The 12,500-nt window shown below is 41.4% G+C and overlaps 1 protein-coding gene across 6 annotated transcripts in view; it reads left to right on the top strand.

Moving 5' to 3' along the window:
- pam (peptidylglycine alpha-amidating monooxygenase) overlaps nucleotides 1-12,500 on the top strand; it is a 39,198-nt gene that overhangs the window by 14,582 nt on the left and 12,116 nt on the right. For 3 of the 6 annotated variants that reach the window (XM_065965334.1, XM_065965333.1, XM_065965331.1), the window contains exons 11-19: nucleotides 1-66; nucleotides 1,106-1,209; nucleotides 1,735-1,925; nucleotides 2,650-2,730; nucleotides 3,566-3,796; nucleotides 6,200-6,329; nucleotides 6,465-6,581; nucleotides 6,679-6,751; nucleotides 7,442-7,652. The exon at nucleotides 1-66 is cut by the window's left edge and continues 11 nt beyond it. In XM_065965334.1, the coding sequence (XP_065821406.1) occupies nucleotides 1-66; nucleotides 1,106-1,209; nucleotides 1,735-1,925; nucleotides 2,650-2,730; nucleotides 3,566-3,796; nucleotides 6,200-6,329; nucleotides 6,465-6,581; nucleotides 6,679-6,751; nucleotides 7,442-7,652 (1,204 nt within the window). The remainder of the gene's footprint in view (nucleotides 67-1,105; nucleotides 1,210-1,734; nucleotides 1,926-2,649; nucleotides 2,731-3,565; nucleotides 3,797-6,199; nucleotides 6,330-6,464; nucleotides 6,582-6,678; nucleotides 6,752-7,441; nucleotides 7,653-12,500) is intronic. The other 3 variants (XM_065965332.1, XM_065965337.1, XM_065965336.1) reach the window with 3 other exon arrangements.

The raw sequence follows: 12,500 nt of genomic DNA, 5'->3' as shown, positions 1-12,500 counted from the left end.
AGTGGGTACAGGATCAGAGACGGGAAGTGGACTCTGATTGGCCGACAGTCTCCTCAGCTCCCTCAGGTAAGTTATAGCATCATGACACTGATTGGCTGATAAAAAGAGGGAGGAGCTTCTGTTGTCAACATGTGTGCGATGAAACGTCTTCTCCATAAGATCAATCCACAGCACGCCGTCTACGTTCCACTCAAACAGTGAAGGGAACGCAAAAATCGAAATGTTTCCAATGTGTCTGTGAAGTGTTGACATCTGAATAAAAACATTCAAAGATCAAACTTCTGCTCTGTTGCCATGGTAACAAACATGTTCTGATGTATGTGACGGGGTCCTCTTTCAGTCCACCTAAAAACTTAAAAAACAGGCGTAGTCGCAGACTGTAAGTGAAGTGTTTTTTTTTTTTTGCCGGCCTCCCAAAGTGCAGTGATAGATATTTACAAAAATGCAAAAACAGGAAAAAATGGTGTTTAGACTATTTAAACTATTTACAAACCAAAAGTCGTCCAAAAACAAAATCCACATAACTCAGCAAGCAAACTGTACTTCAAGAAAATAAAGTCTCTGCTGTAACATGTTACCTTCACTGTAACCTCCCTAGACTGCTTGAAAGCAGCCAGCAGCTCTCTTTTAAACACAAGAAGCCCCTCCCACTGGGCATTATAAAGAAAACACATTATCTCATGAATGAGCAATTTATACTCTGTTAAATTAACATGGTCTGCTCACCCCTAAATTACCCATTCTCATCCTATTTAGTATGCGGAAATGGGCCGCCTCTGTTTGGAACAAATGGGACACCGCGGAGCGCGTATGCAACGCACCAACGGTCATACCACTCTGAATCTGTATATATATGTGTGATACCAAAGAGAGAGCTTTCAAATGTGCACCTTTGATCACGCTGTGAAACGGAGAGGGAAAGGAGGGTGATGATGTGATTTACTGAATGATGACAGGCGCACTGGCAGAGGGAAAAGTTTGGCAGATGTGTGTGTGTCAGCATGTGTGTTGGTGTGTGTTGGTATGTGCCGCTCCGTCACAGTAGACTAGAATGAAAGCTTTGAACCCTGGTGTGACCTCTGACAGAGGAGATGTTGTGTTTCAGGCTTTCTACCCGGCCAACAGAGACGTGAGTGTGAAGTATGGAGACTCAGTCGCAGCCAGATGTGTGTTCACCGGAGAGGGACGAACCTCCAAAACATACATCGGGTGAGATGTACTGCTCGTGTTGTAGAATAAGTTTAGTCAGTGCTCAGAGTGGCTGTTAGAGCTGCCTGTGTGAGTCAGGCCTTCAGAGTGCAGCACGACATCAGCTGCAGAAAAATATACAAGCAAAGGCATCTTCTGTTTTCAATCAATAAATAACTAATAATAATAACAATACATTTGATTTAAAGGCGCCTTTCAAAACTCTCAAGGTCACCTTACAGAGCAGAGATAAAAACAACACCATAAACCATAAAATTAACATTAACAATACAAATGTAGAGGATGTAGAGGAGTTATGAGAGCGGGTGGAGAATGATCAGACTGAATGTTTAAAAAAATGTGTTCTGAGATGAGATTTGAAAATGGAGACTATCGATCATTTAGTCCTGATGTGTCAACTGTAAACTGAGTCAGAGGTCTCTGAGGGTCTTAGATTGAACTGTTGCTGATGAGGCCAACATGTCCCTTGGAGCTGGCGCCCCCTACAGGCAGTGTGTTGTGATCTGTCTGTTGTTGTGTGTGCAGAGGGACGTCAGACGACGAGATGTGTAACTTCTACATCATGTACTACATGGACAGCAAACACGCCGTCCCCTACATGAACTGTAACGAGCCCGGCTCTGAACAGCTGTTTGACCAGATCCCAGCTGAGGCCAGCGTCCCCATCCCCATCAGTCCAGATCACAGCAACATGATGCACATGGGACACTCTACAGGTACGCAAAACACCCCCCCCACACGGCCGTTTTGGACGCCCCTCGGTTTGTCAGATATGAGAGCAGTTATCAGGTCAACAGGTGTTGCAGTGATGGAAGCGGTCAAGAGAAGTGGTTCAGATAGAAGTGATTGTACCCGACCTAAAAAGCCTCTGCATGTTTCTAATAAGCTCCACGAGCAGAAACGTGCTCAAACTAGGATCAATATTGGAGATGCTTTTGAAAAATGGAGAGAGGTTAGAACACAGAAAGGTTTACAGACCCATGCAGAGCTGGATAAACACTGAAGCTTCAGAGTCCACCACATGGTGACCTGAGTGAGGGGGGGGGAGACAGCTCTCTATGATGTTTAGAATTTAGACTGCAGTACCCATTTTAAACACTAGGGGCCAGAGTTTTATTTGAAGTTGTGACAGGTCTCCTGTGTCTCAGACAGCTGAAGACTGTTTATTCGGAGCGTTTACAGCAGCGTGTGAAACCTCCAACATGAGAGATGGGAGAAGAAGAAATAATAAATCAAGGTAGAAGAAGTTACCGTTAGACGATGGTTGTCACGGTGTCAATGAAGGTCTTAAAATCCAAACAGGACTGGTGCTCTGGTGTTAAAGGGGTTTTAGTTAGTCCTTGTTTAGGTCTTGGGTCAGGTGGGGTCAGTGGCTCTGATTAGACTGTGAACCTGTTCACCTTGTAGCTGACAGAAATGATCTTTATTCTGTCCCCTCAGAGCGTCAGGACGACAGGGCCATGTTGAAGAAAAACAAAGACCAGGATCAGGATCAGGATCAGGATCAGGATCAGGATCAGGGTGAGTTCAATGACCTGCAGCTCTGAGTTCCTACAAACACAGCTGTGTGTGTGTGTGTGTGTGTGTGTGTGTGTGTGTGTGTGTGTTTCCTGCTCACTAACATCTTTACCTCTGCAGTTTTAACTCTTCAGGATGTGATGAAATGTTTCTGTCTGTAACGAGGCTGGCTGCACACTGCAGGACACGAGGACAATCCTCTGATCTCACACAATCTCAGGTGATAAAACCAACATGGAGGACAATGGTCGTGGTCAGCTGGCTGTGCGGTTCGTCTTCATGAGACGTTACAACGACACTCGTGTTGTTGCCATGGTTACACCAGCTGCTCTTCTTCTTCAATATTCCGTCACCATGTTTGTGAGCTGTTAAAGAGATGCAGCATTCCCGCTCTGCTCGCTCTCATTGGCTGTTGGAGGCAGCTCGACCTGGAATCATAAACATCTCGGAGGCATCAGGGAGGCTCCGAACCAATCAGAAGCAGTAAAATAATCGTAGTGACGTCGAACGTTGACGATTATTCGGACAATTAATCTGCGACAAGCCTTGAATCAAGCCACGCCCCCTGACCATTGTGGGCGGGGCCTAACATCCTCTAGTGTGTAGCCAGCTTTTCTTCTGACTCTGTGTCCAGAAGTCTGTGTGCTTTATTTCCACCTTTGCTGTCCTTCTCTCTGTGTGTGTGTGTGTGTGTGTGTGTGTGTGTGTGTGTGTGTGTGTGTGTGTGTGTGTGTGTGTGTGTGTGTGTGTGTGTGTGTGTGTGTGTGTGTGTGTGTGTGTGTGTGTGTGTGTGTGTGTGTGTGTGTGTGTGTGTGTGTGTGTGTGTGTGTGTGTGTAGGTGACATCTTGTCTCTGATGTCCAGGCTGTTAGGACAGAGCGTTCACTCTCACAGAGCTCAGCTGCTGGCTCAGATCGGTAGTTTAATGCAGGACAAAGACCTGGACTCTCCCAGAACCAGACTGGCCTTCCACACCAGGGAGGACCCGGTTCTGGTGAGGGACAGAGTCCACAGGTTCCATCAGCTCGAGGCCAAAACCCCCAGAAGCCATCGACCCGCTGAAGGAGAAGGTGGGTCTCTGTCTGTGGACCCCCCCCGTAGTTTTTTATTTTATATCCCAATGAAGTCCGACAACGTTAGAGCCCGTGTCCCCTGAGACCTTGTTTGCCTCTGTCTCCTCACCTCTGTCTCCTCTCTCCTCACCTCTGTCTCCTCTCTCCTTACCTTTGTCCCCTCGGCTCTGTCTCCTCTCTCCTCAGCTTTGTCTCCTCAGCTCTGTCTCCTCTCTCCTTACCTTTGTCCCCTCAGCTCTGTCTCCTCTCTTCTTGCCTCTGTCTCCTCTCTCCTTACCTTTGTCCCCTCAGTTCTGTCTCCTCTCTCCTTACCTTTGTCCCCTCAGCTCTGTCTCCTCTCTTCTTACCTTTGTCCCCTCAGCTCTCTCTCCTATGTCTCCTCTCCTCTGTCTCCTCTCTCCTCACCTCTGTCTCCTATATCTCCTCTCCTCTACTCTGAGTCCGAAAGATTTGATTAGAAAAACAAACATATAGAAGACTCTATATAGGGTCAGATTGATCTCAGATACTTTACAGTATTCAGGACTGTGTGTGTGTGTGTGTGTGTGTGTGTGTGTGTGTGTGTGTGTGTGTGTGTGTGTGTGTGTGTGTGTGTGTGTGTGTGTGAGCCTTCACCTGAGGATTGAAACAGGAACATTTGTTTTTCCTAACCCGTCCTGTCGGTCTCAGCTGGACGTCATCCTTTGTTCTTAAATCCTTTTATCTAGATGTAAATCTGACGGATGAGACGAGTCATTACTGACAAACATCAATACTGAGAAAGAGGACGCTCACTGACCAATCAGAGCGCTTTAACCTTCAGAGAGGGTCAGCACTCTGAAATCAGGAAATCCATTTATGCATTTATGCATGATATTATGTTGGAGAGAGGGTCCTCACAAATATAGGAGATCCTCAGCTCACAGACAGAGACAGATGTGTTTACTGCAGCTGCAGAGAGACGATCAGAACGTAGGAACAGAACCACAGGTAAAACACTAAACGTAGAACTGGAACAGAACCACAGGTAAAACACTAAAGGTAGGACTGGAACAGAACCACAGGTAAAACACTAAACGTAGAACTGGAACAGAACCACAGGTAAAACACTAAACGTAGAACTGGAACAGAACCACAGGTAAAACACTAAACGAACCACAGGTAAAACACTAAACGTAGGACTGGAACAGAACCACAGGTAAAACACGACTCAAAACACAGTCTTTACTTTTTACAAGCAGACAGAATCCAAAAAGGGAACAGGCAAAGTCGACGTCAAAAACACAGCAGAAGTCGATTCCAAAAAGTGATGTTAGAGAAACAGAAGGCTTGTACGCTTCACACAGAGGTCGAAGACGAACACAGACACAGACTAAATACTAAGGTGAGGGGGAAAACAACGAGATGCAGCTGGGAACAATCAGGAAGTGAATCTGAAATGAGAGGAGAGGTTAGTGACCCAAAACAGGAAATAACACAAGTAGAATTTAAAACATAACCTAAGACACAGAGCTGGACATGACAAGGACAACAAACATAACAAACATAACAAACACAACAAACATAACAAACACAACATATCTGCGTGAATGAAGATTTTAAACATTAACAAACATTCAGAATCAGAATCAGAATCTGGATTTATTGCCAAGTACATTTACACATACAGTGAATTTGACTTGGTGTATTGGTGCTAAACAATTAACAAGGAAATAAAGCAGAACTAACAACAACTTAAATAATACAGAATAACAAGATATTACAATATATAAAATAGAATTTAAAAATGTGAAATATAAAAAACACAAAATGTACAAAAGGTGAAATGTAGGAGCTGTGCAGTGGAGTATGAGGAAACATGTTAGTGTGTGTAAGTACTCACAGAGTGCATGTGAAGAAGTCCAGTGGGCGTTAATGTAACGCAGAGAGGAGACAGACTCATGTTGGAGTATGAAGGCTGGAAGCTCTACTAAGGGTACTATATGGACAAGATTCACTAACCTGTGTGTGTGTGTGTGTGTGTGTGTGTGTGTGTGTGTGTCTGTCTGTCTGTCTGTCTGTGTGTGTGTGTGTGTGTGTGTGTGTGTGTGTCTGTGTGTGTGTGTGTGTCTGTCTGTCTGTCTGTCTGTCTGTCTGTCTGTCTGTCTGTCTGTGTGTGTGTGTGTGTGTCTGTCTGTCTGTCTGTCTGTCTGTCTGTCTGTCTGTCTGTGTGTGTGTGTGTGTGTGTGTGTGCGTGTGTGTGTCTGTGTGTGTCTGTGTGTGTGTGTGTGTGTGTGTGTGTCTGTGTGTGTGTGTCTGTGTCTGTGTGTGTGTGTGTGTGTCTGTGTGTGTGTGTGTGTGTGTGTGTGTGTGTCTGTGTGTGTCTGTGTGTGTGTGTGTGCGTGTGTGTGTCTGTGTGTGTCTGTGTGTGTGTGTGTGTAGACTCTCACCTGGAACAGGTGTCGTCGTGGCCTCAGAGCTCCCTCCAGCTGGGTCAGGTATCAGGACTGGCTCTGGACTCGGACTCTAACCTGGTCATCTTCCACAGAGGAGATCACACCTGGGGCGCCAAGTGAGTCCCCTTCATCTTCATCTTCATCTTCATCTTCATCTTCATCTTCATCTTCATCATCATCATCCTCCTCATCATCATCATGGTATTCTCTCTGTGGAACTACAAACATCAATGTCCTCTTCCTGTTCTCAGCTCCTTCAGCAGCCAGGCTCAGTACCAGCAGAGGTCTCTGGGTCCCATCCAGCAGTCCACCATCCTGGTGGTAGATCCATCTGAAGGGGGCATCCTGAAGGCTTCAGGGAGGAACATGTGAGTCCCAGTTACACTCACACACACATTCCTGTATTTATAACAGAGTGAGACACTGTTTGTGTGTGTGTGTGTGTGTGTGTGTGTGTGTGTGCAGGTTTTATCTGCCTCATGGAATAACTACAGACAATGACAACAACTACTGGGTGACTGATGTGGCTCTGCACCAGGTACGCTGATGATGAACCAATCACACACCTGTAAACAAAGTAAACACACCTGTGAAGTGTAAACAAAGTAAACACACTTGTAAACACACCTGTAAACAAAGTAAACACACCTGTGCAGTGTAAACAAAGTAAACACACTTGTAAACACACCTGTAAACAAAGTAAACACACCTGTGAAGTGTAAACAAAGTAAACACACTTGTAAACACACCTGTAAACAAAGTAAACACACCTGTGCAGTGTAAACAAAGTAAACACACCTGTAAACACACCTGTAAACAAAGTAAACACACCTGTAAACAAAGTAAACACACCTGTAAACAAAGTAAACACACCTGTAAAGTGTAAACAAAGTAAACGCACCTGTAAAGTGTAAACAAAGTAAACACACCTGTAAAGTGTAAACAAAGTAAACACATCTGTAAAGTGTAAACAAAGTAAACACACCTGTAAAGTGTAAACAAAGTAAACACACCTGTAAAATGTAAACAAAGTAAACACACCTGTAAAGTGTAAACAAAGTAAACACACCTGTAAACAAAGTAAACACAGCTGTAAAGTGTAAACAAAGTAAACACAGCTGTAAAGTGTAAACAAAGTAAACACATCTGTAAACAAAGTAAACACAGTAAACACACCTGTAAACAAGGTAAACACACCTGGCCGTAAAGACTCATGTGTCCTCCTCAGGTGTTGAAGGTGAGCAGTGATGGCAGAGATCGGACCCTGCTGGCGTTAGGGGAGGAGTTTACTCCAGGAAGCGACAGCAGACACTTCTGTCAGCCCACAGACGTGGCCGTGGACCCCCACTCAGGAAACATCTTTGTGTCTGACGGATACTGCAACGCACGCATCCTCAAGTTCTCTGCAGATGGGACATACCTGTCTGAGTGGGGCGCAGGTGAGAAACACTTTTAGTTAAAGTTTCATCATGAAGGGAACAGGTGAGAAACACCTTTCGTTAAAGTTTCATCATGAAGGGAGCAGGTGAGAAACACCTTTAGTTAAAGTTTCATCATGAAGGGAGCAGGTGAGAAACACCTTTAGTTAAAGTTTCATATAATGAAGGGAACAGGTGAGAAACACCTTTAGTTAAAGTTTCAGGTGAGAAACACCTTTAGATAAAGTTTCATCATTAAGGGAACAGGTGAGAAACACCTTTAGTTAAAGTTTCAGGTGAGAAACACCTTTAGATAAAGTTTCATCATGAAGGGAGCAGGTGAGAAACACCTTTAGTTAAAGTTTCATATAATGAAGGGAACAGGTGAGAAACACCTTTAGTTAAAGTTTCAGGTGAGAAACACCTTTAGTTAAAGTTTCAGGTGAGAAACACCTTTAGATAAAGTTTCAGGTGAGAAACACCTTTAGTTAAAGTTTCATATAATGAAGGGAACAGGTGAGAAACACCTTTAGTTAAAGTTTCATCATGAAGGGAACAGGTGAGAAACACCTTTAGACAAAGTTTCAAGTGAGAAACACCTTTAGATAAAGTTTCATCATGAAGGGAACAGGTGAGAAACACCTTTAGATAAAGTTTCAGGTGAGAAACACCTTTAGTTAAAGTTTCATCATGAAGGGAACAGGTGAGAAACACCTTTAGATAAAGTTTCAGGTGAGAAACACCTTTAGATAAAGTTTCAGGTGAGAAACACCTTTAGTTAAAGTTTCATCATGAAGGGAACAGGTTAGAAACACCTTTAGATAAAGTTTCAGGTGAGAAACACCTTTAGATAAAGTTTCAGGTGAGAAACACCTTTAGTTAAATGTTTCATCATGAAGGGAATAGGTGAGAATCACCTTTAGATAAAGTTTCAGGTGAGAAACACCTTTAGTTAAAAGTTTCATCATGAAGGGAACAGGTGAGAAACACCTTTAGATAAAGTTTCAGGTGAGAAACACCTTTAGATGAAGTTTCAGGTGAGAAACACCTTTAGTTAAAGTTTCATCATGAAGGGAACAGGTGAGAAACACCTTTAGATAAAGTTTCAGGTGAGAAACACCTTTAGTTAAAGTTTCATCATGAAGGGAACAGGTGAGAAACACCTTTAGATAAAGTTTCAGGTGAGAAACACCTTTAGATGAAGTTTCAGGTGAGAAACACCTTTAGTTAAAGTTTCATCATGAAGGGAACAGGTGAGAAACACCTTTAGATAAAGTTTCAGGTGAGAAACACCTTTAGATAAAGTTTCAGGTGAGAAACACCTTTAGATAAAGTTTCAGGTGAGAAACACCTTTAGTTAAAGTTTCATCATGAAGGGAACAAGTGAGAAACACCTTTAGATAAAGTTTCAGGTGAGAAACACCTTTAGTTAAAGTTTCATCATGAAGGGAACAGGTGAGAAACACCTTTAGATAAAGTTTCAGGTGAGAAACACCTTTAGATAAAGTTTCAGGTGAGAAACACCTTTAGTTAAAGTTTCATCATGAAGGGAACAGGTGAGAAACACCTTTAGATAAAGTTTCAGGTGAGAAACACCTTTAGATAAAGTTTCAGGTGAGAAACACCTTTAGTTAAAGTTTCATCATGAAGGGAACAGGTGAGAAACACCTTTCGTTAAAGTTTCATCATGAAGGGAGCAGGTGAGAAACACCTTTAGTTAAAGTTTCATCATGAAGGGAGCAGGTGAGAAACACCTTTAGTTAAAGTTTCATCATGAAGGGAGCAGGTGAGAAACACCTTTAGTTAAAGTTTCATATAATGAAGGGAACAGGTGAGAAACACCTTTAGTTAAAGTTTCAGGTGAGAAACACCTTTAGATAAAGTTTCATCATTAAGGGAACAGGTGAGAAACACCTTTAGTTAAAGTTTCAGGTGAGAAACACCTTTAGATAAAGTTTCATCATGAAGGGAGCAGGTGAGAAACACCTTTAGTTAAAGTTTCATATAATGAAGGGAACAGGTGAGAAACACCTTTAGTTAAAGTTTCAGGTGAGAAACACCTTTAGTTAAAGTTTCAGGTGAGAAACACCTTTAGATAAAGTTTCAGGTGAGAAACACCTTTAGTTAAAGTTTCATATAATGAAGGGAACAGGTGAGAAACACCTTTAGTTAAAGTTTCATCATGAAGGGAACAGGTGAGAAACACCTTTAGACAAAGTTTCAAGTGAGAAACACCTTTAGATAAAGTTTCATCATGAAGGGAACAGGTGAGAAACACCTTTAGATAAAGTTTCAGGTGAGAAACACCTTTAGTTAAAGTTTCATCATGAAGGGAACAGGTGAGAAACACCTTTAGATAAAGTTTCAGGTGAGAAACACCTTTAGATAAAGTTTCAGGTGAGAAACACCTTTAGTTAAAGTTTCATCATGAAGGGAACAGGTTAGAAACACCTTTAGATAAAGTTTCAGGTGAGAAACACCTTTAGTTAAATGTTTCATCATGAAGGGAATAGGTGAGAATCACCTTTAGATAAAGTTTCAGGTGAGAAACACCTTTAGTTAAAAGTTTCATCATGAAGGGAACAGGTGAGAAACACCTTTAGATAAAGTTTCAGGTGAGAAACACCTTTAGATGAAGTTTCAGGTGAGAAACACCTTTAGTTAAAGTTTCATCATGAAGGGAACAGGTGAGAAACACCTTTAGATAAAGTTTCAGGTGAGAAACACCTTTAGTTAAAGTTTCATCATGAAGGGAACAGGTGAGAAACACCTTTAGATAAAGTTTCAGGTGAGAAACACCTTTAGATGAAGTTTCAGGTGAGAAACACCTTTAGTTAAAGTTTCATCATGAAGGGAACAGGTGAGAAACACCTTTAGATAAAGTTTCAGGTGAGAAACACCTTTAGTTAAAGTTTCATCATGAAGGGAACAGGTGAGAAACACCTTTAGATAAAGTTTCAGGTGAGAAACACCTTTAGATAAAGTTTCAGGTGAGAAACACCTTTAGTTAAAGTTTCATCATGAAGGGAACAGGTGAGAATCACCTTTAGATAAAGTTTCAGGTGAGAAACACCTTTAGATAAAGTTTCAGGTGAGAAACACTTTTAGTTAAAAGTTTCATCATGAAGGGAACAGGTGAGAAACACCTTTAGATGAAGTTTCAGGTGAGAAACACCTTTAGATGAAGTTTCAGGTGAGAAACACTTTTAGTTAAAGTTTCATCATGAAGGGAACAGGTGAGAAACACCTTTAGATAAAGTTTCAGGTGAGAAACACCTTTAGATAAAGTTTCAGGTGAGAAACACCTTTAGTTAAAGTTTCATCATGAAGGGAACAGGTGAGAATCACCTTTAGATAAAGTTTCAGGTGAGAAACACCTTTAGATAAAGTTTCAGGTGAGAAACACTTTTAGTTAAAGTTTCATCATGAAGGGAACAGGTTAGAAACACCTTTAGATAAAGTTTCAGGTGAGAAACACCTTTAGATAAAGTTTCAGGTGAGAAACACCTTTAGATAAAGTTTCAGGTGAGAAACACTTTTAGTTAAAGTTTCATCATTAAGGGAACAGGTGAGAAACACCTTTAGATAAAGTTTCAGGTGAGAAACACCTTTAGTTAAAGTGTCATCATGAAGGGAACAGGTGAGAATCACCTTTAGATAAAGTTTCAGGTGAGAAACACCTTTAGATAAAGTTTCAGGTGAGAAACACCTTTAGATAAAGTTTCAGGTGAGAAACACTTTTAGTTAAAGTTTCATCATGAAGGGAACAGGTTAGAAACACCTTTAGATAAAGTTTCAGGTGAGAAACACCTTTAGTTAAAAGTTTCATCATGAAGGGAACAGGTGAGAAACACCTTTAGATGAAGTTTCAGGTGAGAAACACCTTTAGATGAAGTTTCAGGTGAGAAACACCTTTAGATAAAGTTTCAGGTGAGAAACACCTTTAGTTAAAGTTTCAGGTGAGAAACACTTTTAGTTAAAGTTTCATCATGAAGGGAACAGGTGAGAAACACCTTTAGATAAAGTTTCAGGTGAGAAACACCTTTAGATAAAGTTTCAGGTGAGAAACACCTTTAGTTAAAGTTTCATCATGAAGGGAACAGGTGAGAATCACCTTTAGATAAAGTTTCAGGTGAGAAACACCTTTAGATAAAGTTTCAGGTGAGAAACACCTTTAGTTAAATGTTTCATCATGAAGGGAACAGGTGAGAAACACCTTTAGATAAAGTTTCAGGTGAGAAACACTTTTAGTTAAAGTTTCAGGTGAGAAACACCTTTAGATAAAGTTTCAGGTGAGAAACACTTTTAGTTAAAGTTTCATCATGAAGGGAACAGGTGAGAAACACCTTTAGATAAAGTTTCAGGTGAGAAACACTTTTAATTAAAGTTTCATCATGAAGGGAACAGGTGAGAAACACCTTTAGATAAAGTTTCAGGTGAGAAACACTTTTAGATAAAGTTTCAGGTGAGAAACACCTTTAGATAAAGTTTCAGGTGAGAAACACTTTTAATTAAAGTTTCATCATGAAGGGAACAGGTGAGAAACACCTTTAGATAAAGTTTCAGGTGAGAAACACCTTTAGATAAAGTTTCAGGTGAGAAACACCTTTAGATGAAGTTTCAGGTGAGAAACACTTTTAGTTAAAGTTTCATCATGAAGGGAACAGGTGAGAAACACCTTTAGATAAAGTTTCAGGTGAGAAACACCTTTAGATAAAGTTTCAGGTGAGAAACACCTTTAGTTAAAGTTTCATCATGAAGGGAACAGGTGAGAATCACCTTTAGATAAAGTTTCAGGTGAGAAACACCTTTAGATAAAGTTTCAGGTGAGAAACACTTTTAGTTAAAGTTTCATCATGAAGGGAACAG

This window comes from Labrus bergylta, chromosome 17 (assembly GCF_963930695.1).
Source record: "Labrus bergylta chromosome 17, fLabBer1.1, whole genome shotgun sequence".
In the NCBI taxonomy this organism is placed as follows: domain Eukaryota; kingdom Metazoa; phylum Chordata; class Actinopteri; order Labriformes; family Labridae; genus Labrus; species Labrus bergylta.
Note: the sequence above shows the minus strand (reverse complement) of the source record. Positions and strands in the feature narration are given on the sequence as shown.